Source organism: Anoplophora glabripennis, unplaced genomic scaffold (genome assembly GCF_000390285.2).
Source record: "Anoplophora glabripennis isolate ALB-LARVAE unplaced genomic scaffold, Agla_2.0 scaffold2, whole genome shotgun sequence".
NCBI classification, from domain to species: domain Eukaryota; kingdom Metazoa; phylum Arthropoda; class Insecta; order Coleoptera; family Cerambycidae; genus Anoplophora; species Anoplophora glabripennis.
This window is the reverse complement of record NW_019416325.1, coordinates 136,233-162,411: the sequence shown is the minus strand read 5'-3', so window position 1 is coordinate 162,411 and position 26,179 is coordinate 136,233. Positions and strand designations below refer to the sequence as shown.

Here is a 26,179-nt window from a genome sequence, read left to right as displayed (position 1 = left end):
TAGATTTTTCCTTTCCCAAATATTAAATATTATCGGAGTCGGTTGTTTACACTTTGATTACTCAGGCCGACAAGATTTCAACCCAACAACACGAATATGCTTTCCCAAAGCATTTTGGTGAGCTGAATTCGAATCCGATTTTTTGACATATTAGAGGTTATGTTACATGTAAAGGTAATTTTTTTGCTGAAACCATTAGGGTCTTAAAGTAGGTATTATACTCTTACTACTTAATAGTTTTGGGATTGAGCATATTAGCCTCTTTAGCGTGTAAATGTATTTCCAAATTGATATAATGCGTAAAATATCGGCCATATGTTATATCGTATTTTTTTTTTAACTAAGTTTTTTGCAAAATTTGACGTGATAAGATATTTTGGAGTTCATATTCACGATCAGCGACCCCAAAAACATGAAAGATCCCTACTTCCGGGTGCCGATGAATTTAGGTTTGTGGTGCTGTGTATATTCGAAAATCGAGTAATAAGTCAAATTACTGAATTTCAACATGCGATTTCTCAAAGACGAAAAATGATATCGGGATAAATCCAAGAGTAAGTATAGTACTTTAAGACCTCATTAATGGTTTTAGCAAAAAAAATGACCTATCCATGTAACATAACCCCAAATATGTAAAAAAAACGCGATTTTGGTACTTTTAGGTTAGGATATCTCGGATACCAGAGCCAATCGTGAAATTTGGACCTCAGATTCGAATTGAGGATCAACCTGCGGAATACTCACTAAATCTAGTCTCGTTGCGGTGGACTGGCCCGGGCGTCAGCTCCTGGGCCCCGGCGGGCCGGATGGGTCCGGGAATCAGAAGAGCAAAGGCCGCACCGTAAAACAGCAGGGTGCCGGCCAGCGGGCAGCCAGGACCGTGCCAGCCAATGAATCGGCGCAATTGGGCCGTTTGGGCAAAGCCGTGGACGGCCATCAGTGGGACCCCGTAGACATGGGCGAAATTGTCGGGCGAGATCCCTCAAACTGTACCAGCCGCGAATTCGGTCGCTGTGAACGTGTTGCTGCGATGCTGCGCGCCTTGGTTGTGGACATGTTCCTCATAAGACTCCCTCGCAAACGCGCGACAGTTGACCGGCTAGTCACATCGTCTCGCTGCACCTGAAACAAGGATTTTTTCTCATTAAAATATCGTAGAATGCAATTGTAGGCAATTGAAAAAAAGCAAAAAATTCGATTTTTTGATTTTTACTTTTTTGCCTCTAATTTTTTTTTTTTATTAAATATAGATAGGTATGGGCATTGCTTCATAGAAAAAAAGTAGATAAAATTTCCTTAAATATAAGAGGTTGTAAAGTATTTTTGGATGAAAATTGACTGATATATGGCCGCTCAAACTTACAATTAGCCAATTTTTCGATTTTCGTCTCGTTTACCGTTATACGTTTTAATTATCATTTTTTGCAAAAAAGGAAGGAAATAAGTCGTTCAAGGATTTTCATCACTTGACTTGTTTGAAGGGTCATAAAATAATGAAAAAACCGCGGGGTGCTATTAAATTAGAGGGATGAAATTGAAGATAGGGGTGAAAATGCACTTTTGCAGTTTTTTAAATATAGCACGAAAACGAAGCAAAATATCGGTATAGTTCAAAGGAAAAATTTTGTAGAGAATTGAATTTGCCATCGAAATGGCTTATTTAAAAGAAAAATTTTATGCAAAAAATCGTTAATAAACAATTTTGGAAAAAGCAAAAAATTAAAATTTTTTGATTTTATTTACTTTTTTGACTGTTGTGAAAATCTTTATTTATTATTAACAAATAAAACTTTTGAAATATTTTTTTATTAAGTAAAGAACCAATTTGTTGTAAAAATAATAGGAATTATAATCATTATTATGTTAAAAACGACGAAAATTTAAAAAATATTTAAGTTGGACCGGTTATAACAGTCAATATTAATCCAAAAACTTTTGGAAACGCATCAATTTGAAGGGAATCTCATCTAGATTTTTTGTACAGCAATTTTCTTTGCCTACTTCTACTAAAACAAAAATTAGAGTCAAAAAAGCAAAAAAAATCTTATTTTTTGCTTTTTTTCAAATTGTTCAATAACGATTTTTTGTTAAAATTTCCTTTTAAATTTTTTAAATAGGCCATTTCGATGGGAAATTCAATTCTCTAAATAATTTTTCCTATGAACTATAGCGAAATTTTGCTTCGTTTTCGAGCTACACTTAAAAAACTGAAAGGGGTGCATTTTCACCCCTATCTCTAATTTCCCCCCTCTAATTTAATAGCACTCCGCGGTTTTTTCATATAAAATGACTCTTTGAACGATTCATGCAATAAAATTGGTTGAACGTCATAGTTCCTTTTAACCCTGTTTTTTTGGATATAATCAATAGCCTATTAGGATTATTATGGTTTATAGTAACAGCAATTTTTTTACTTAATATCCGTAAATAATACAGCGTCGATTTTATTATGAAAGGAGCTTGAAATCACCGTCGGGTGTACCTCGAGGCTCAAGTCTTGGACCATTGCTGTTTTTTATTTTTATAAACGCATTCATTGAAGAAATAATATAATATTGTAAAATAACGTGAACATCACGGCGATCATTCATCAAAACTCATTTATTTGTAGCATAGTTTTCGCTCTTCTTTTCTTTATAACAAAGTTAATGCAATAAACTCTTAAAAATCGTTTTGTCTAACCAAAAACCTGACACTGCTTTTTCCAGTGAAAAATTTTTGGACAGAAGTACTTAGTGTCGAGTTTGTCTAAAGACGGTTTCTTAAACTTTTAGCCTATAAGGTAGCACCAACACCCGCCTAGAGGATGGCGTCGTTGATTACTGCTATCCAGATTCGGCGAAATGCTGATACTTAATATAAGGAAACACCGTACTATCGAGTTTTTATATAACCTTGTACACAATTATATTGATTGTTTGTTTTCGCTTCAAAATAATAACTGGTTAGTCCCTTGTATAGAATCTAGACAATTTGTTGTGCTTTATAATCAGTGCCAGCATGTTTTCTTATCCTCTATATACAATGTGTCCTAATTTTAATAATCCTCATCGTTTTAAATACTGCTACGCCTAATATCATAAGTCTACCGACTATAATGTCGTGGTTGCTCTATTTGTGCATTTTTATTAAATATTTTAATTATACATTTATACCTTTTATACTTTTTAAGAAATACACAATCTTTTATTTTTTAAACGAGTAGCTAGATATATAAAAAATATGTCAAACCAGTACTATATAATAGACTGGTAGATAAAATCCCGTTAACCTTTCCTACATATTTTTCTCACATATCAAATAAAATCATTTTGTTTATTGTTATATAACGTTTTAAGTTCTGAAACTGTAAGCAAATTTAACGCCCTGTATCTCGAATATGGAGGCAAAAAGTTTACAGGGCCAAGGTCATTTGTTTTTCAAAAAGGAGTCCGTTTCTGTGATTTGAGAATTTAAGGGAAAAAGTGTTAAGCGTGGTATGGCCGAATTGTTCCATTGTAGTTCTGAATTTTCTCGCTTTTTTGTCACAAAACGTGCAACAGATTTTTCAACGAATTGGCGCCTTACTAGGGGGCTAGGCATACCGTTCCTCTTGGGGCAATAAAACTAATTACCGAGCTATTTTTAGACGCGTATCGCAAATAATACTGTGTTCTTTGGCAACTAACATGTTTATAACTGGTGTATGACTCGGGAAGGTTCTCACGCCTGGTGGAAAAAAAAATATTCATTAATAATTACAATTATGTATTCAGTTTTCGTAACATAAATAAACCGATTAAAAAAAAAACTGATGAATAACATCAACCGACGATAATAATGAATGATTATGCTCAAAAAACAACGTCTCGCGCTCTAAATCCAATCTTTTTCGCGATGTATCGGATCCACTAAAAAAAAACGTCCTAGAATTCTCTATTTTCGGTTTCAAAAGAGACACCTTTGCTCCCCGTACAATATAGAACGTGCAAAAAATATCTATTTTTAAAAGTATAAACATATACCAAAATTGGGTGAAATTGGGTGCGTAGGTGACAGGTGCAGTGTATTAAAAAACTGGCCTTGAGCAAAATAAAATAAACTTGATCTACATAATATTTTCCGGTATAAAAGGGACACTTATTTTGTTTTTTCGCGACGAGGAGGTTTAACTAAGGATAACGGCGAGGATACAGAGAATGACGAATTCCTTTTCGTTTTCTTCATTAATAAAACCAAAATTGCACCAATCATTAACACCAGAAAGAGAACGAAAAATAAATAAATAAAAGCGAAACAAAAAGCTAACTTGATTGTTTTTGCGTCTCCCTCAAATTCCCGGTCAAAGACGTATAAGGCTATTAGCAGACTGTAAAATACGAGGTAAAATAACTATTAGAGATTTTGTTACTTTTTTGTTGCTATTTTGTTAAACTAAAATGAATTTTGCACCTTCAGCCGTTTCGGGAAAATTATAAACTGCCGACTTAGATCTTTGTTTATTTTAAACAAAGTCAGTGTAGCTTCAGTGCAGGCAGCTGAAGCAACAAATTATTTTGTTGACATATTATGTGTCCAGTATCCTAGTTTTATAATAATCACAGCCACACAAAAAATCAGCGACCCCCGAAAACTAAATTTGGCGCAAATGTGTTATTTTTTGAAAATTTGTTCGTCCATCTTGGATCGGCCATCTTGAATTTTGCAAAATTGACCTCGGATCCGTGATCAGCGACCACGAAAACCCCCGAACACCAAATTTGGCGCGAATCTGTTATTATCTGAAAATTCGTGATATCTCACCCGTTTTTTTGAGGTTAGAAAAAGAACCAATCAATTCTGAGCGCGGATTGACGTTCGGCGGGGTCTTAACCATAGAAGTGAACATTTGGATATAGAAACAAAATTTTGTTGTATTTTTCCTAGTACTTTTTTGTGAATTTTTGCCATTTTTGATCTGTTTTTTGAGGTTAGGACATTTCTGACACCGGATTCGTGATCAGATGGCAAAAAAACTGCGGATAATATATGTCGCATGAAAAGTACAGACAACTGTTTTTTTGTGTGGCTGTGAATTAATAAAAATTAACTGAAAAGTATTTTTTTTTTTTCACTAAAGATGCGTGTCATTTCGCATAATTTACAATGCCATTTATGAAATATGTCGGAATGTTCACCATTTACAAAAGCAAAACATTTGTGTAAACTTTTCGTTGCAATACGTGAAAAGGTGCCGAGCAATCCCGCACTCTGTATACATATTTCTCGAAAAATAGTTGAATGGTCAAAATTTATTTTGGTGTAACAAAATGTTTTTTATATTAATGTAACATTATCGACAAAAGAACATATCCCGAATAATTTTTTCGCATAATTGCATTTATTTCATGTTCTTTCTTTTTTTTTGGCATTAGAAATAGTCCAAACCGAATATATAACTATGGATTCTGAAAATACTCCTAAAATAACAAATTCCGGTGCCATTGTGATTGCCGTAGGTCGTATGCGAATTAGATGCTGAGAAATTGCCTGGACTAGCTTAAGATTTAAGTCGGCGGTTGTTATTTTCTCGAAAATGGCTTAAAGTAGGTACAAAATTCATTTGTATTATAGCATATACCACCTTAAAATATCTGATTTAATCTTAGGGAATATGAATATATGTTCTAAATTGTAGAAACGCAATATTACGTTATACCTCCCAAAATTTAAAATAGTCACTATTGTATAAGCAACTGAACCGTTTGCTAAAACGCCTAATTCAATGCAGTCACATTCGCTTTTATTTGTAGATGTACTTTGAAATAAAAATAAACGTCTTCTGTTATTTTTATTTCTGCGCCGTTAAAAATAACCCTACTACTGGACTGACATCCGCGATTTACAAGTTCTTGAAATAACGAGGTACCGATAAATTAAAATTGAACTTTTTTTAACTACGCCTGTCAATGTCAAGAGAAAAGCACTGCCAGAAAAAAATCCAACAGGTTGGCTCCTCAGAAAATTCATAACGTGCCTTATTTACGTGGAGCGAGTTACTTCTGGAAGGCTGTACTATGTATTTTTTTTTACATCCTTCTTTATTACAAAACGAGAACAATCGTCTTTTAAGAAGGCCATTAATTTTCCCGTTTGTTTACCTTACATCTGATTATTTTTTTGCAAATATTAAATATTAAATAAAAGGCGAAGGTCAAAGGTAAAATTATCCATCTTCATAAAAAAAAAATGTAATTAAGTGAAGTAATATGTACATATGTACTTACAGCTTTATTGTTTTTCTCTGAGAAATATTAATAAATTAAAAATATTTCATTTCACCCAAAAGAAATTAAGCAGACATCAAACACGTTATTTGTCAGGGCTTCATTACAAAAATTACTTGTTTACGAGGACAAAGTAAATATCTCAAACGAGCTCCTTGGCAACCTTTTTTTTTGTTTGATATTGTCATTCCGTTTATTTCTTATTCAATTCTTCGCTGTAACGAAAATTAGACTAGCTTTAATAAATTTTTATTAAAAATGTTCCGTAGGCATATAATCATTTTATTTATTGGCAGGTAAATACTAGTCCCTGTGTATATAAGGAATCACAAAGAGGACTCTTTTATTTGAACAGTGTTTAATTTTATTTGTAAAATTTTATAAAACAGAAACGGATATTAAATTTTTTTATTCGAATAAGTAATAGGTAAAAGATTACTCAAGTTTCATATTCTGTCGTATTTTGATAGACCTGATGTTAATACTAGTTGTAATATTAATTTACGACTTACCCTGTTTACAAAGCAACTACATAACACAATAACAGCATTTGCACTTGTAGACCTGCTTCGCTATTCTGTTGCGTGGAGAAACGTTCTTTAGCATTAGACTTAAAAATTTAATAATAAGTGTTATGCTTAATGCAATCGAAGGCACCTATCTAGGACTATTGACGTTTCGCTCCTTATATTAGTGCATAACCTAAATAATACTTGTATATAATTACCGAGTGATTCTGACAGTTTGACAAATACGTTTTTATCGGACCGACATTTATTTACGGGTACTCAGGCTTGTGTAAATTGATTGTGTATTGTTGTTTGTTTTTTGTTTTCGTGATAGCGAAAATGTCATGTCTATCCCTATACGGGGTAGTTCAAAGTGCTCTAGTCACACGATTATAGACTGTGTCTCGAAATAATGGAACATAATTCATATTTTTTTCCTGTTGAAATTTAAAAAAATCGCCGAAACAGGTCAATTAGTAAATTGAAATTGTCACTTTCCTGCAATTTTTTCTATTTTTTGAGCCATGTTTAAAGACCTTTCGACATTTTTTTAATAGAACGCTCTATATTTTATAGTACAAATAGATAACTCTTCTAAATCCTTCGATAGTGTATGGTGTGTTCACATACACTTAGCTTTTTAGATAACCCCATAAAAAATCTAGTGGGGTTAAGTCAAGGGAGCGTGGTGGCCATTCATCGATTTGGGCATATTCATAATTAAAATTTCAATTTTCTATTTTTAGCTTAAACAGCCAATCATTTTTCAAAATTGTTCCATCATTTTGGAACGTCATTGAGAACTGTACAGATGTTTACCTAGATTTTTTATCACATTTATCACAATAGCATTGGCCACTTATTTTTTTGTTACAAATCTCTACTGGAACATTTTTCACTCATTTTCCTTATTTGCTTATGTACAAATTTTTATTCGTAAACCTGATTGGTGCGCTTTCCAAGTACGTTCTATAACTTGTTAAGATTTGAATTATTATATATTCAATGTTGTTTGACTTTAACTGATAACAATTAATTACATATTTTAGAAATTATACTCCTTTGTGACTGTCAAATTTTACATACGTTGGTTAGCGAATTTTTATTTAAAATTTGTACCCCCCCCCCTCGATGTAGTTTATACCAAATTTTGAGGAAGGATATTCATTGCAAATGGCATCAATGTTCACAACTGCTTTCTTAAATCCAAATAAAACAGTTTTGTTAGGAACAACAAGAAAACACGTGGAGAGGGTGAATAATCCAGTGGTGTACTCAAATTTAAGACGCTAACCAATTCTCGTCAAACTATGCCACCGAAATAAAGTACGCGAAGTGACAAGTTCAAATTGTATGTCATGTAACAGAATTTTTTAAGCACTATCTTAAAAAAACGAATTAAATCTGTCAATAAAAAGTAGCCATTTGAAATGGACCACACTGTATATAGTTTAAATTTAAAATAAGCTTATCACACAGGTTGATTAAATTTAAGTTATGTTTAAAACTTTCACGAATAAAAAACAAACATACAGGAGATCTGTTCTGTATTCTTCAAGTGATTCAAAATTTCTATGTCAATAATTTTGATTATACAAATTGTATCGCCGAACAAAAATGATTTATACATTTTTTTTGGAAAAATTTATTCGATTTTCACTTAAAAAAAATGGTTGTATTTTCGAATGAAATGGATGAATTATTTTGGCAGTAAATTTTGAACGGACTGACGTAAGCGTCCCCTTGTGCATTTTGCCGTTAATAAATAAACAAAAACGTTTGTCTAGATCGGGCAATGAATCTTATGCAGACCGAGTTAAACTGCTTAATGAAAAATAATTTAAATTTTGAGTTATTAGGTCACAGGTTACGAGCTAAGCCTACGCATCAGCATCAATATAGCACTCATTATGGATAAATTGATGTTATTGAAAACGAAAGATCATACCCTTATAATAGAGAAATATTGCGCATATCAAATGCGACGGTAACATATACGACTAATTTTTTAAAGGCTATGTTCGTCCTTTGAATTTCTTATACGACCGACGTCAATACAAACTGCGAGAGAAAAGTCACATGCAAGTTATGTGTCGCCTCATAAACATCACTTCGATTGCTTTGACTTTTTACGGAGTGAAAATCTAAAAACCAAAACAAACATTCGAATAGAGCTCGTTAAATTGGTAAAAACAATTTAGAAAGAGCGGTTTATCCGGCTTTTGCCAATCAATGCGGAGATCCAAAAAGATAACATCCAACAAAAACCGACACAAAGTAAATTGTTAAAAATGTCTATCAGTGTGGTAGGTGGCTTGTTATTTTCTATGTGAGCGTTCACTTTCACCTTGTTACTGCACTCGAACCGATTCCGACGTTTAGAGGGCCACACACACTGGTGGTACACGCGAACAATTAAAAAAAACCGTATCGTTTCAGTTCTGCTCCTAAGAAACAATGTACAGACCTGAGCAAAACTGAGAAGGAACTAAATATTAGAAACAAAATTCCTAGTTACTATTTATTGCAATCGACGCAATTTTTGCTTGGAGACTTAACTGATCGTGTATGGAATGCTTTACACCGCATTCTCGTGTGAGATATTCTTTTGATAGTGATAGTTCTTTCTCATTGCAACTGAATAGCAAATCTAATCGGGGTTTTGAAAACATCAAAGTATTCTCTTATCGTTTTTTTTTTAAATCATCTAAAAATGTAGACTTCTTTTATTCTTTAATTTTTGTAACTAGTTTATGAATATTCCAATGACGTCCATTTTAGAGAAGTGGAGAGCCACGTGGCCTCAGCGACTCCAAATACTGACATTCGATTTTACAATCGTCGTTGCGACAGTGTTTACAATAGTTTTTTAGTAGTTAGTGGCTTGCGTGTATAGCAACTCGAAGGCCATAACTTGTATAAACTATTCAACTTACCGATTCCAGATTTCGTGTGAGTTATTAGACAGTGATAAGGAATGAGAGGATGCGATGCCAAAACGTGCTGGTATTAATAACGCAGTTTATATGTTTAATTCAAAATAATCAATCAATCAATATTTTTTGACGCTCGAAGGCTAATTTTGTAGGTCTTTTAAAGAGGAAAAATAAAGTACTTTACTGTTTTCTATTATACAATTAACCACCCTGTAAACAATCTTCCCCCCATTTTTATGACTGTGGAAACTAATATGTTATTGTACATAATATTTAGCATCTACAGTGTAGGAAAGTACCGATGGTCTATCAGAAGTTACGTGAGAGCGATAAAGTAAGCCATAGAAATCCATGCGATAGAGAAGGATGGCTATAATGAAGGCCTCTCATAGTCACCGCCCGTTTCGCCCTTCCACAAATAAGATCCACTTCTTATTTGTGGAAGGGCGAAATGGGCGTTGACTATTAGACGCCTTCATTATAGCCATCCTTGTCTATCACATGGATTTCTATGGCTTACTTTATCGCTCTCACGTAACTTCTGATAGACCATCGGTACTTTCCTACACTGTATAGTGATAAATTCAGCTTGCCGAAACAAAAAGTTGCGAAATGGTCATTTCCCAGCTTATTTTCCCGGCCTACTATTTAGCCCGGTTTATCTCTCACAGTGCTATGGATTATAACAGTTAAACTGCGGGCACTCTTAAATTTGTTTAATTTTGCATTCCCTGGTGTAATAAAGTAAAAGTCTGTAAACGGTGTCGTATTATTTTCGGTGGAACTAAAATAAATATAAATATCACTTTCGATGACAAATTTTAGACTAAACAGAAGCGATAACAGCTGCATATGACCGATATGAATAAGAGCTGCACCTATTAATGTAAACACGTAAAATTTTCGTTGACAGAACTTTTCAGGGTATCAGTAACGATCTGCGTAAAATGAATGAATGAACTCGCTCTATTTCCCAAATGCCTTTCATTGAAAACCCTTGTTTTGTATCTATTTTCGGGTAAACACCTTCAAAAGGTCATAAGGTCGCCACAACGCAGCGTAAATAATTATTTTTACACAAAGAGAAAGTGTATCGCTGATTTGATTCGTTTTTGATCGCAACTTATAGAAAATCTGTTATTATCTCGATATTATCAATATTTGGCTACACGTAATAATTCAGTTGTGTTTGAACAAAGGAATATATTTATAAGTTCGCAAAAACTATCCCGTTTAAAATTTTGGCGTGGCAAACGTAAATTATTACATATATTTTGTTGTTCCAACATCCGATGCCCGTATCGATATGCAGTTTCCCGCAAATTGCAGATATGGAAAAACAAAATTCTACCGCCATTCTATGCCCTTGAAGTTACATTTTGTAAACATCCATCGAAATATATTCACTAGCGTTAGGGGACGAGTCAACCGAGTAGTATGCAATCAAAATAAACAAATGCAAGGCTGTCGATGTTATTATAACTCGGATTGCTATAAAAATAGTCTGCGAATAAATTTCGTCTCGCTCCTAACGGTCCTTTTCCACGCACACCCTTGCAGACAATAAAAAATAAGGTTTAGGATATATTCGACAAACTACAGTTGTCATTTTAAATATTTGGAATTGGATTCTAGTGCTGATAAGCTTTCCATGGCTACACTGATAAAAGTATAAAATAATTGTTTTTTTACTGATATATAAGTACGGTAATTGTTTGTGGTAATTAAAGAAAAACACGTGAATATTGACGTCAATTATTTAATGAGCACTAATCGAGTTTTGTCTACAATCCACGTTAAATATTATTTCGATATTAGATTAAAATATATACCGTGCGTGCTACAAATAAAAACAAAAGCATCGGTCTTAATTCCTCTGTTATTAAATGAATAACTTCTATAAATTAAGTAACCTTTTAAATGTTTACCAAACTATAAACAAAATTTCAATAACTTATACATTGTTTGTTCTATTTAACTTTCACAGTTTTTTATTTACACATAGCAAGTGCAATAAAGTAATATTTACGCATCGTTTAAACTAGATTTATCACTAGGTTCATCATTAGATACTACAAATTAATGGAATTATAAATAAATAATGTTTGTTTACAAATAGGACCGCATATCTATCCGATTTGAACAGTGAATATAAAGACAAGAAAGTTAAATTAGGAATATGTTCTTTACAGAAGAAAGTTACCTCTATCGGAAGTAATATAAGAAATCTAGCGGAATTTTTTTTTCAAAATTCGCCTCCCTTTCGAAAGGTCCACGGACTTCAGTATTTTTTTTGGCTATCCCACCTGTCACCTATTTTAGTTTGATTCATCCTCTTCAATTTGAGCTGTTTAGAGAACTCAAACTATTTTTTGATACAAGAAACTTGATTCAAAACATGATTTAGGTTTATTACTGGTCACACTACAAGGTGTTCATTGGGGATGACTCACCCCTAAAATTGTACCGAACTTTTTTTCATTAACCGAATTGAAATATAGTACTATTAATTCACAGCAGAATTTAATTTTTGGTGACTAGTGTATAAACCAATTAAAAGTCAACGAAATCAAATATAATTAATAATACGCTCCTCCTTTTTCGAGCTACTACTATAAATGTCTTACACTTCCGGTAGATTAGGTTGTGAATGAGTTCAATGTGAATGAATGAATCGAAACTATAGTAAATATTCATTTCAGAGTAAGTGCTTTCCTGGCTAATCCAGCACACCGAACCAGGTACTTTTAAGCTACGTCTAAAGTCAGCAAATCAATTTTATAACATTAAATAAATAACTCACGCGGATCGATCTCGGCCAATAATTAAAAAGATCGGCGAATCGTGTGAGCTACATTTTTTGTGTATTGTACGTTCGCCTGACTGTATTTTTTTCACCTCGTTTGCTATACACCTATTAAGGAGTCAGTCATTGATCTAATAGAAACAAAAACATTTCCGCTACCCAAAAAAGGCGAGCAAAATTATACAACCGACGTTAAGTCAATGAAGTGATTCATACTTTTTTTGGCGTCACTGAATTTGCGTTCGAAGCGTAGGTAAATATTGTTTACTTAAATGTATACCTACAAAACTATTCGGAATAACCAATAGGTGGTTATGTGCTTGAAACAAGGCACCATCGCAGGACGCAAATATGCAACCGCATTCGTACCGACGCATTTAAGCAAGGTGCAACGTATGCCGAATTTCCCGCAGACTGTAGGTGTTGACATTGGTCTTAAAATAGAGAACGAAAACACAAAATTCAAATAAATAAAAAATAACATACATAGTTTACTATATTAGCAAAATTATTTTGATCGAATTATTCCAACACCAAAAGGTGGTAATCTATTTCTATAACATCTACAATTCCTTATCAAGGTTACGCCGGCACAAATCTTACGAGTTACAAACGGCAATGTTATTTTTTCCCGGAATCTTATTGTAAATCTGTTAATAGAATGAATTGCCTATTGTTTAGTTGTAATTCTAATTTGAAAGTTTGAATAGTTTGTTACTGGACTCCAGTACCGTTATATACGAATCTAAAACAACAAATTAATTCAGGATGCCTGCGGTAAAACCTTCCATACAAACAAAAATAGTTAATGGATATTACACATAAACATAAATAATGTATATGCTGTTAGTAAAGATAATCCTATTTTAGACAATGAAAAACTAAATATAGAAAATAAAACAGTTAACCTAGGTTCGAACCCGGAACTTACGCGCAGAAAATCCAATGCCACATTTATTAATATTTTATGATTGTATGTAAATAAAAATAATTAGTCTTGTATTTCAAACAGGATTCTCACACATTGTTACATTATTTCCCTTATTCAAAATAGTGATTAAAAATACTATACATATCGAAATAATTAATTACAATATATCTAATTGTCGGAACGCATTCACATTAAATCACCATCACTGCAATCCTTTAATGTTTCACTAAAAGAACTTAGTAAATTAATTTCATTATGTGAGTACAATTTTAATCCGGTGTTTTATTTATACAACTATTTATCCGCGAATTATATTACATCACGTATCTATTTACATTTTAAAACAAATTTAACACAGTTTATAGTATCACTCATTATCTTCATACCATTACTTTCCGATCAAGGTCCCGATTGATTAAAAGTTGAAAAAGTAAAAATTAATTATCTGAATTTAATTACTTTTTAATTACTTATTAGAGTAATATCCAAGCCAAAGCTAATTTTAATTGATAACATTAGTTCCTCCCAGTTCAATCTCTTCATATTTCTTACATTTACAGATTCCGAACAAAGCAGAAAAAAATAACAAATAATTGTACCGTTAAATCGCGAAAATAAATAATGGGAATATTTATGCCATTCAGATCCTATTAATCAGAGTACCGAATTAAGTAGGCGATGAAAAATATGTTTGTTGAGTCGCCAGTTCCAAAACAAGCAAAATGCGGAATATAAAACGAAAAATAAAACAAAAATATTATTAGCACCATCCTAACGCAAAACATATTGCAGACAATTTGATGGACGCCCCTGTAGCAGACTTCAACTGCTGAAGAAAATACAGGTTTATTTCAGGTTTTCTAGTTTTATTGATTGTTTTAATAATTATTGAAATGAAAGCAGTCTAACTCTCAGTAAATCTTTTCCGCTCTCAAAAACTGCGCCATAAATTCAAATAAAGTTGGCTACAGTCGCACTATTCCTCCATATTTACTTAGACAGAATCTTAATAGATGTATCTGAACTACTGCCAAATAGACACCAAATACAAGATAAAAGTTTATCGTTTCAAAGCTTTTCACTGTGTATTTACATGATTTAGGTTATTTACAAATAGTTTGTATGTCTCGAAAAGATACACTGGCGGTTACAGTGTAGTTAGTTGCCATGTTAAATAATTTAATCGTACAGATTTAATATTTACGAGAGATATAATTTTGCTGTTAATAATAACACTGTTAGGTTGGTAACTCACCAAAAACAGTTGCTGTTGCAAAAACACGACACACGATCGGTTAACATACGTGCTATTGGTTAGTCAACAAGTCAAATGTCAAAACACACCACGGAATCTTCGCAGATTTCTGTATCTAGTGGAAAACGCAGCTCTTTTTTATTTCTCATGTGTCAGACTGTGACTGAAGATAACTATACACCTACTTGATATTTCTTTTGTTTACGCCGACTCGACGATCGATAACCAAGCAGTACTAACGACTAATTAGCAACACAGTTGCTTCATTAAATAAAATAATCACGTACTCCTTGAGTTTCCTTTTGGCAATTTTACGCCCTTGGCTAATACACTTTTTTTCAGGATTGCGCCGAATTTCGCAAAGCGTAGGTGCCTCAGAATTATGTGAAAAAAAATTTTGAGTTAACATTTTTAGATTTTTTTGCGATTCGTGCTGCCATTTATTCCTATCGTTCAAAATGACACGTTACCAAAGCTACGGTAAAGCAGAGACGGTATTGATTTAATCAAAATCCAAATAAAAAAATGTTTTCGGCTGTGAAACAAGGTCTCACTCTTAATCAAACCTCCTGTAATACGTACTAGGTACAAGTTGCTTCATAAGTAACAATTTCATTTTTTTTTTCTTAATACAAGAGACTACTGGATCATTTTTTAATGCAGGTGTTATATTACACGTGTTCTGGCGGTCTAAACTTTAGAACTAGAATTAATACATAAATTTAAAGTATCCAGGCTTGATTAATATGTTTTTCTCTTAAACCCCTTGATTTACTAAACAAAGTATATTACAAAGATTAAACAAATAGACGCCGAATTACTATCGTTACTCATAGTGAGACAGATTATTTTTTACGGCTGGAGATTTTTATCGCAATTTTTATCTGATCAGTTCAAGGAATTTTAGGAAAAAATCGATAAAATGCGTTAGTTAATAACAAAATATCAAACGAAACTACCGAAAACATTTCAATTATTCCAATTCCAAAACTTTACAGATTAGATTACGTATATGAGTCTTACCAGTAAATATACGTCAGTAGCTTCTACATCAACTACAAAAAAGTTATGTGTGGTGTCAATATTGTATTTTTAATTGGTAATAAATAAAGATAACTTCGTTAGCTTGCTAATGGACTACTTTTTGTAGAATTATTTAATTTAATTAAAAAATTGCGTTTTAAAGTGAAAAACGTTAATCATTTTTTATGTCTGTTCTCTAGTTGAACCTGTAACCATTTTTTAAGGTTTCATAAATCTTTATTGTCACAGATGAATCAAAATTTACCTCACACACACCGAAAGCCCACAATACACATTTGTTTACGTTATTCCAAGGGCGTAACCCAAGAGAGGGATTGAGGGTATTTAGTTTTTGGTTTTTGCCTCTGAGGAACCTTTAATCATTTGAAATATAAAACGAGTAGTTTTTATATACGATTTGTCTTTGGGGGTCTTCCTAATTATAATAATAATTGCTGATATAGCGATTTGCACGCATCTTTTAATTAATTTGTTCTGTTCCGGAATGTATTTTTACGAGAAAGCAAATGAATAATTTATCTGAAATAATATCCTACATCGATGACCGTGACCTTAGCTTAATTCGAACACCTGAGCTTTGTTTTCGGTTCTGCTGGCATCAGAAATAACAATCGCATGTGATATTAAAAAAAAATTTGGTCCAGACCCAGATTCGCCTCAAGGATTTTTCAAAGAATAGGAGAAAAAAACATCGTGACGAAAACATAACAGACCCGCAGACCGACTATCTGTTTTTCTTTGTCTAGGGTAAACCGATGTCTATGTGTAACTAAGCCATATTCTTTTGTTTCTTTTTCGAGAAACTATTAAATCAATTCATTACGACAGCCTACAGATAAGAAAATAAACTCAAAGTCCTGATCGCACATAAAACGTTTGAGATCGGTTTCATCTTATTGTTTACTTAAGAGTTACTTATTTTAAAAGGTTACATCAGTGTTGTCAAAACAATGGATGGAAAAAGAGCTGTGGCGTTGTTTTGTCTGGGGTAGTTGATGAAAACCCACATTAAACAACTATCACTTATTTATTATTTAGTATTCCATTGCTGATATTTATTTATACACGAAATTATAGAAAAATCATCAGTCCTTAATTTTGCCGAAAACATGCGATTATGACCTATTGAAAATTAGAAATTTAATTAAAATCACAATAAACGACATTTCAACAGATGGTTCGCGAAACACGTCAAAGTAATAATTAGACGCTATTAATAAAAGCGCTTCTAACTGTTACTATTACTATTATCGAGACTATTATCTTTTAATACCAGCGTTAACAGTAATTCTGCAAGAATGTGTGCTTAATTACTCAAACATTCCATCGAAAGAAAAGGAACTTTTTTAACTAAACGATTCTTGCAAAAGTACGATCCTACTCGTTGAATAAGCCAACACATTAAAGACACATTAACAACAAATCAAGTGAATCTAAACTGAACAGAAAAAACTAATTTTATTAGCACTATTAAAAGTTCCAGAGGTAATTTAGTTAGCAAACAATTTAAGGGTGTTTTAACTGATTCGTTTTGCATCATTTCATATTCAGTGGGAGGATATCTGCCATTCTGCCATCCTATTTTCGTGTCATACTGATGCGTCGAAAGTCGAAACTGTCTTTTACACTGAAACAAATATAGCACAAAAACAAGTGCACTAAAGCAGGCTGCCAACTTACAAGGCCCAAACGAAACTTACTAAATTTGGCGCCATATTTGAAACGCCACCTTTACAAAACGAAAAGTTCCTAAGGCCCTGGATCAGTGTTGCCACTGGTGTCACAGACCACTGAAGTAGGGTTACCGTTACCAACCCATGGTACATCAATACTACCGCGTCAAATTAAAAATTACTAAATATAAAATATTATTTTGATGAATTATGACAACTAACGTGTTTGTTTAGAATTCGTATCGTTTATTTTTTTATACTAAATTAAGCACAAAATCAAGTGCACTAAAGCACGCTGCCAACCGACAAGGTCGAACCGAAACTTACTAAATTTGGCGCCATATTTAAAACGCCACCTTTACAAAACGAAATGTTCCTAAGGTCCTGGATCAGTGTTGCCACTGGTGTCACAGACCACTGAAGTGGGGTTACCGTTGCCAACTCATGGCACATCGATATTACCGCGTCAAATTAAAAATTACTAAATATAAAATATAATTTTTATGAATTATGCCAACTAACGTGTTTGTTTGGAATTCGTATCGTTTATTTTTGATACTTACTAAATTAACGCATATGTAGGTATACCAAGAATTCACATTAACAACTAATTATTTAAATAATGTTGATTATAAACACCGGACTGGTTTTAGTTATAAGAATAGATGTGTGGATGTTTGTTAACAAAACAAAATTGTTTTATTGTGTGTCTACAATAAAATTTTGGAAATTCACTTGGTAATCGATTTGAGTAATTTGAGCTATAGTGTATTTTAAAGTAAATTCTAGTTGCAGCTTCAATATAAAAGACATTACCTGAATGTGCAGGTGTAGGCGCATTTTTCTTTATGTGGCCGACTTTTCCGCGTGATGATAAGTAACTATCGATCCTTTTTCTTCGTAATACTAGCAAAATATTTCGCAATAGTTAACTACATAGTTTTCGAAAATAACTGTTTGCTCAGCAGATAGTAGATGAACGTTATACGCGGGCGGGTGTAGATTTTAAAAAAGTAACGGCATGAATGAAAATGCGTCTTTATGTCGGTCATAAGGTCGCTGGGGTATCTGGTGTAAACACGGTGGTAATTGTTGATAATTGGATAAATAAATTTTTGAGGTGGATACGCGCCGATTTTTACTACGAACGCTGCTTACATTTTTTGCCGGTAATGACTGGGTCAGTCACCGCGAATTTATAACAGTTCCTGTAGGTTCATGGAAATGCCTATTGCTAACGTTACCATTTTTTTTTTTCAAACCAAGTTTGGCATTTCGGTATTTGAGTAGCGTTGGATATTTTGGTAGCCATGGAGTAAAATCATGGAAAAGTAGCTTAGTCATTGTGACGATTGAATTATTCCTAAAAATCCATGGAAACTCACCATTAAAAATAAAAGTGGGAGGTGCGGGTCAATGACCCGACATTACGGACGTGGTTAATTTAAATCCAAGAAAAAATGTATTTGGATATTTTTCATGAATGAACTAGGATTATTCTGTTGTGGAACGGGTACAAGCTGGGTCCCCCTTCCAAAGCAGTCAAACTGAGGGGAACTTGACCTCATACTCGGCGATCTTCCGAGCTCTAAGCGGCACTGTTGCAGGTATTCCACCTAGGTCCCGGATATGGGTAATTTTGCGGGAAGCGCAAAATGAAACAAGCAAAACGCGAATCGTCAAAGACAAGTAAATAGAAAACGTTTGAAGTAATTGAAAGTGTTTGAGCACGTGGTTTCGCCACGCCCCAAAGCGTACTATAAGTTACTCCAAAGTGGGAGGGCAAATGTTATGACGGCAAGTCGAATCAATATCCCGCAATACATTCCATTGCAGACGCCACCCAAGATAATTTCCGGACAAGACTATAAAATTTACAAATTAACATTAACAAGATTTTACGCGACGAGGATGCCCCGCAGATGTTTTAGGACACTCTATATCTACGCTCTGTTATTGAACACATTTTGTGAAATGTGTAGGTACCTACCTAATTAAGAATGCTACACAATAATAAAGGAACATTCACCTTGTTTGTTTCCCAGTCGAATCGCTTATACGTTCCAAATCAGGCTATATGTGAGCGATTATGAAAAAAACATTTTCAGAAAGAATCCGAGTAATAATGCGAATTGATAGATACGAAAGTTGTTTACGAAATATAATTTTTCGAGTTGTGTAACTGTAGTTGAATCATCGGTAGGAGCAGGCGAATGAGTGTGCAAGTTTGTTGTTTGTCTCATGTGATCCTACACTGAAAACAATTTATAAACTATTATTTACCTTATAGAAGAGTATCTCGTCGAAAACATTTAACTTGACATGTGGTATATTCACAAACACAGTTACGATTCTAAACAAACCGATGCACAAGTACAACCACACTCTGTGTATTTGTTATATTTGAAACTGTTGTTGTTCCAGGTTTATTACACTATTTCACTTAAAACGTAATACATACTTTTCGTCCACCATGCTTACTGAGACATACAACTTCACTAATATTTGTTTGGTGATTAAGTTCTACGGTTACAACGTTGCCGTCATCGCATGTTTTAAAAACCTTTCACTGCTGGATTATTTACAAAATTTTTCACACAACCGCACGACGTTCCTTGATTAAAACCGTGTTTCATTGACGTTTTCGGAGATAAGGGCTAATATAGCTCATTGATGAGATGTTTCACATTTAAATATTTTGTAACCTCGTAAACAGGCAACGCAGGACCGGCAGAGCGACGGAACCATGAAGCGAGTATTTTCACCTCCCAATCACCCTACAAAGCTGCTCATAAAGAAAGTGTGCGCATGTTTTTCATGTTGCGAAGTATTAGACAAGGACGGCGCAAATAATTAATAAGCGAAACAAAGAAAAGATATATAACAAACCATTAAAATCGCGCCCCCTTTTGAAAAATATGACAACTAAGTTTAAATATTTCATGGTTAACAAGATTTAATATCTTTTTCTTACCATATAATGTATATACAAAGTATCTATCTTATCTTTTCTCTTCTCGCTCGCAACAAAACAACAGCCGCGGTCGGCGTATCTTCTAGTCAAATAGTATGTATTCGCAGGATGTTATACCCTCTTATCATTTCTCATTTATTAAGATATTTAAACGACCCCTTTAATTGTTACAAGCAGTTATATTGCAATAATAGACAACAGTTTCACCGTGTTGTACATACACCTTAAATATTAATTACAACGTTGCAAAATGCGAAGTAAAAACAATTCTTTGACGTTTGACATGACGTAAGTAAAAACAAATAAATATAATCTCTTATTATGATATTAAACAAACTCTAAGGTAGATCGCTGACGATGCGATTTTGCTAAGCAAATAAAGTCGTGTTTATTGCGAGGACTGTACTTGGAAGATAGCGTTAACGGCCAATTCTTCTGCCTCCAAAATACTTCAGGTAGTCTTTTTGTTCGTTTTTGTATAGACAGAGAAAGAGGGACCGTGAATTTTCTGTACTGTCAGGGCGAGGGGGCCACTTTATGCAAGGAGGGAAAAGGGAGAAAGGTTACTTATACCTACTTAGTATGTTTCTCTACGAAACTCGATAACAAATAACCAGTTTACAATTAATAAAATGTCAATAAGTTTCATATATTTCCGTGTGTACACCCCTTTATTTGTCCAACAGAAAACTTTATTGATCGAAACGTAATAATATTAAAACGTATTGAAATATAACTTAATTGTTTTAGTAGACAATAATATGTTTTAAAACTTTTAAATGACATGTTTTGTACTAAAACCACATACTTCTCACACATAGAAGTATGTGACTAAAACATTTGTTTGATGGAGTAGATATGCCTTCTTGCAATTAATCGTCTGTAATTAAAATAATTTCTATTTTTGGATATCACATGTATCATTAGTTTCTAATTTTAGATTGTGAAAGAAATATAGGACCTAATTTGCTTTTTTCAAGAAGAATTGCCTACGCAGGTAGGTTTATCAAAAAATGTTACTATATTTTATATACATACATATTATATTTGAATAAGGATAAAGGCACATAGTTTTCTAACTATTAAAACCAAGACATCAAAAATATAATAGGTGCCATAATTGAATTATTTTATTTTGGAAAGAATAATTTCGTATTAAATCGATGTTAATGCAAATTGAACCTCCATTCTATCGTGTTTTATAATGAAATTAGTTCATTTGAGGGGAATAAACGGTTTCGCTGCAAATATTTAGGGGCATTGTCTCCGACTGCACTGCTGGTTGCATAACGATTTTAGCGTTGAACCTTATTTTTAGGTCTACACACTTCAAGGAATGTACCTTGAATTCAAGGTTGACAAAACATCGTGTTTGTTCTGCAGTTGCTTTAGTTCACAAACGCTCCTCTTGGTTCTACTGAGATGATCCGCCACATATGCCCTTTCGCAAGAAATCTGTTTCATTAAAAATTTTTCTTCTAAATGTTAGCATACCTACTTAGCAATCACATTTTTTATTATTTTTGATGATTAGTTCAGTTTCTGACCACCGATTTCTATTCGGTTTTTATATTCCTCGTCATCGATTTTTTATTGTTAAATTTAACTTTTCGTAAAGCTTAGCAACCATAATGGGAGTTTTCAAGGAAAAATCGATACGAAATAGAACGTCAGGAACAAAACAGAAAATTTTCAAACAATTTGGATTCAAAATGGCGGCTGTAGCTGATGGCAAGCAACATCATTTATGCAAAGGTCTTGGAATAAAAAAAAACAAAAATTTTCAGATATACCTATACTAAAAAATAATAATTGTTGATTTAGTGAACATTAAAAAAAAGTATTGCAAAAAACAACAAATTTTGCATTAAATTGTTAACAATGAAAATTAATCAATCGAAAAACTTCTACGATGTTCACCGAATTATGTTGTTATGAAGCTCTGCACAAAATTTCAAGCTGATGCATTCAGAACTTTTTGATTATTTTTCCGGCCAGTTAAAAAATTGTGGTTTCTCGAAAAAACCCTTTTAAAGTTTTTGTTGACATTTAGCATACTTCAAACGGCAATGCCTGCTCCATATAATTGACCTACACAGGACTGGATTAAGGGGGGGCTACGGGGGTTGTAGTTCTGGGCCTCACGAGATCGGGGGGCTTCGGGAAGATCTGGTAAAATTAAATTTAGCTTTTTTTTTAGAATCATACCAAAAAGTGTTTAGGTTTTGAAATTTTTATATCGACAAGATGCTGATTGCGTGACTTTTGTCTTAACAAATTTATATTAATTATTTTTTTTTATAACTTAGATACTAATATCTACGAAGCCATAAAAGGGCCATGTCTAAAATTTTTTTTTAATTCAGACTAAACAACGAATTCACACTTTAAACTCTGAATTCGGAGTTTAACTCTCAATTGAGCAGCAAAAGGATATAAGTATAAATATTAAGGGCCCAAAAGTTAGAAACAGGTAATTGTAAGCTGGTCAAGGGCGCCTCTAATGCCATGTCGCATAGTGTTAATGATCCCGAAGAAGTATAATACACTTTACCTAAAAATGAATTTATTCCTCGAGTGATATCTAGGTTTTAACTGAAAATTAAAATTTTTTAAATTCAGCACCTTCCAGGATCCCTTAGAAAAATTTTAGAGGAATTTTCATTGGAACGAAACTGAATAATTCAGAGATTAAAGTCTGAATTCAAAGTTTAAAGTCTGAATTCAAAATTTAAAGTCTAAATTCAAAGTTTAAGTCTGAATTCAAAGTTTAAAGTCTGAATCAAGAGTTTAAAGTCTGAATTCAAAGTTTAAAGTCTAAATTTAGAGTTAAAAGTTTGAATTCAAAGTTTAAAGTCTGAATTCAAAATTTAGTCTGAATTCAAAGTTTAAAGTCTGAATTCAGAGTTCAAAGTCTGAATTCAGAGTTTAAACTCTGAATTAAAAAAAAAATTAGACATGGCCCTTCTACGGCTTCGTAAATATCAACTGCTACATTTAGTAATAAATATTAACATCACAGGAGTTTTGTTTTGATACTGCACGTTTTTGAAATGAACAATGACGAGAATATAAAATAACACAAGAAACCTATATTTGTGAACTGTGGAAGAGTTCGATCGAGATTTTTTTGAAACACACGAACACATGAACTGTTTTTAAATTTTAGAACTAATCAGTGTGTTCGAGTTTAATTTTTTTTGTAACTATCTCCTCTACATCTGCGCCCGAATCAGATTTCACTGTAACATTTCCACAATCCACATTTCTTTCAAGCTTCACCGTAACCTTTTCGTAACTTAAGTGAGACCTATAAGGCATCATCACTTGAGTGTTTTCTGGAATGTCTCCTTTCTGTATGTAAGCCACCGTAGTGTACATCGTGTAACCTTTGTCTATGTTCAAGTGACCTTTATGAAGTAGAAATCCAATCATGTGCTCAGCTTCTTCCTTTGTACAACTTGGTTTCTTTATTGAAGGAATTCTTAGTTCTTTAGTTCCCGACTGGAACCATGCTGTTATCAGTTTGTTCAGGGTCAATTTGACTTCCTTCTGGCTGGCCGCTTCAATCAATTGGACGATGTCTTTAAGAGCTGGATTAATATCATAATAGGAGACTTCCTTAGGGTTCCTGCAGTGGTCACACATTTTGGTGCAGTCTGTTGGTTCCCACTTGTCTTCAAAGAACTCGGCTATCAAGGCTCTTCGACATCTAAACAGGAGAAAATTACGTTACGATACGAGCAGAATCGTTTGTTGCTTTGTTTATGTTCTTCAAATTCATTTTGAAGAATTCTTACCTACTCTGATCCAGGCAGTACCCCAAAATAGATTTTGCATTTTTTTCTTCTGTTTTTGACGAGGCCATGCTAACGTTCCTCAGAAAGTCCGACAAATTGAACATTAGAATGCAGTCCGAGTTTTTTCCATCCCTACCGGCTCTGCCGCTTTCTTGATAGAGGCCTTCCATGCTTTTTGGTATAGCATGATGAATTACATATCGAACGTCTGGCTTATCTGCAAAAATTTTTAATCTCCTAAACATGTTTTATCATATTTCAACTTTTCAACAAATTTTACCTATCCCCATTCCAAAAGCGATAGTGGCCACTACAGCTTGGTACTTATTTTTTAACCATCTTTCATGTATGATTTTTTTAGACTGCGGGTCTAACTGCGCGTGATAATATTTCACTCTCAGATCTCTCGTGCTCAATCCTTCCGCCAATTCTTCACATTCTTTAATCGTCGACGTGTAAATGATGCCAGATTGGTCTTTGTGTTTGTGTTTGAGAAGTCTTTCTAAAAAATCCAAACATTCAGTCTTTTCCGGTGGCTTGTTAACGATCTAAAAATAAGAATTCTTGAACAAATGCTTATGTGCTGATTGTACATACGGACCTTGTAAAATAAATTGGGTCTGTTGAATGGGGCAGTTATTATTAGAGAATCATGAAGGCTTAACATGTTTTGAATGTCGACTAGGACCTTCATCGTAGCTGTAGCCGTTAAACCAAGAATGGGGACCCCGGGAAACATCGACTTGAAAAAACCTAAATGATTGTATTCCGGACGAAAATCGTGGCCCCATGTGGAACAGCAGTGTACCTCATCTAAAACTAAATAGCTTCACATCTTTTAATAAGAAATTTGTTAAACTTACCTATTACTATACGTTTCAAGTACCTCTTGTCGAAACATTTTTGCAAGTAGGTCATGAACAACTTACTTTTGGCAACCCATTCCGGCGTAACGTATAATAAATTAACTTTGGTATGTTCGTTTAACATTTCATGATGGACAAACTTTTTGTCCTCTTTACTCGAGCTTGCGTTCACAGTGGCAGCTCCGATACCTAATTTCTTTAAAGCTATTAACTGGTCTTCTATCAGGGATATCAGTGGGGAAATAACCAATGTTAAGTGTTTGTCAATTAATGCTGGTAGTTGGTAGACAAGGCTTTTTCCACCACCTGTAGGCATCAACAGTAAGACGTCCTTCTTGGATAAGGTAGCGTTTATAGCAGCAAGTTGTCTAGATCTAAATTCCTTGAATTGAAATTTCTGCGTAAGGAGTCTCATTATTTCTTTGGACCACTCAAATTTTGTGTCCACCCACACGCTAGTATCAGGTCGTTTTCTTACTTTCGCCAAATTGTATTCGTTTTGTAACTGTTCTTTTTCTGCGGACAGTTTTTGGATTTTAGTTTCGATCCTCAATTTCTGTGACTTCAGACCTGTTATCGTTGTTTCTAGATCATTTAGTTTGACAATGTAATCTATAATAAAATAAATATGAATATAAGGTATAGGATATTTAAAGTAATTTTTTAACTTTACCTTCGTCCTTCATGGTGTATAGTTGTACTGAATGAATATAAAATTCTGAATTATTACTATTATTAGCTTGTCATAGATTCAATCATTTTTGACTAGTGAAATCTTAACATTTTCAGTAGTCAAGGTACAGTATTTACCATCTAATTTATTAAAAACAAGTTTCAAAATTGTGAATGTCAAAATTCAAATTCACTGATCGTCTTCTTCTTCTTTAAATACAACCGTTGGTCCGTTGCGTGTACAGCTTTGTCTTAAATTGTTTCTTCCCAATATTCTTAGACGAACTAAAGAAGACTTTACTTACAGTTGTAATATATACCCCTTTTAAATAGTAAAGTAGGTATGATATTTTTTGTAACATTTTTACTTTTAGTCCATTCTGAAAATTGTATAAAATGTATTGATCTATAGACTGTCATAGGATAAAAGGTACTTTTATTTAATTCTGGTAAGTGGAACAGTTAAGG

The 26,179-nt window shown here is 33.4% G+C and overlaps 2 protein-coding genes across 2 annotated transcripts in view; both read right to left on the bottom strand.

The window, feature by feature from the left end:
• The window catches only part of LOC108916914 (insulin-like receptor), a 32,629-nt gene extending 12,465 nt beyond the window's left edge, over positions 1 to 20,164 (bottom strand). The window contains exons 1-2 of the mRNA XM_018723239.1: positions 19,683 to 20,164; positions 745 to 1,122 (exon numbers count right to left, since the gene is read on the bottom strand). Coding sequence (XP_018578755.1) covers positions 745 to 937 — 193 coding nt within the window. The 5' untranslated portion in view covers positions 938 to 1,122; positions 19,683 to 20,164. The remainder of the gene's footprint in view (positions 1 to 744; positions 1,123 to 19,682) is intronic.
• Positions 20,165 to 22,202: 2,038 nt separating this feature from the next.
• Positions 22,203 to 25,870, bottom strand: LOC108916467 (ATP-dependent DNA helicase Q1-like). Its single transcript, XM_018722733.1, has 6 exons — positions 25,713 to 25,870; positions 25,037 to 25,651; positions 24,775 to 24,986; positions 24,454 to 24,721; positions 24,174 to 24,390; positions 22,203 to 24,085 (listed from the first exon to the last, which is right to left on the bottom strand). Exons 1-6 carry the CDS (start codon positions 25,723 to 25,725, stop codon positions 23,545 to 23,547), a joined length of 1,866 nt encoding a protein of 621 aa, XP_018578249.1. The 5' UTR covers positions 25,726 to 25,870; the 3' UTR covers positions 22,203 to 23,544.
• Positions 25,871 to 26,179: the final 309 nt, after the last annotated feature.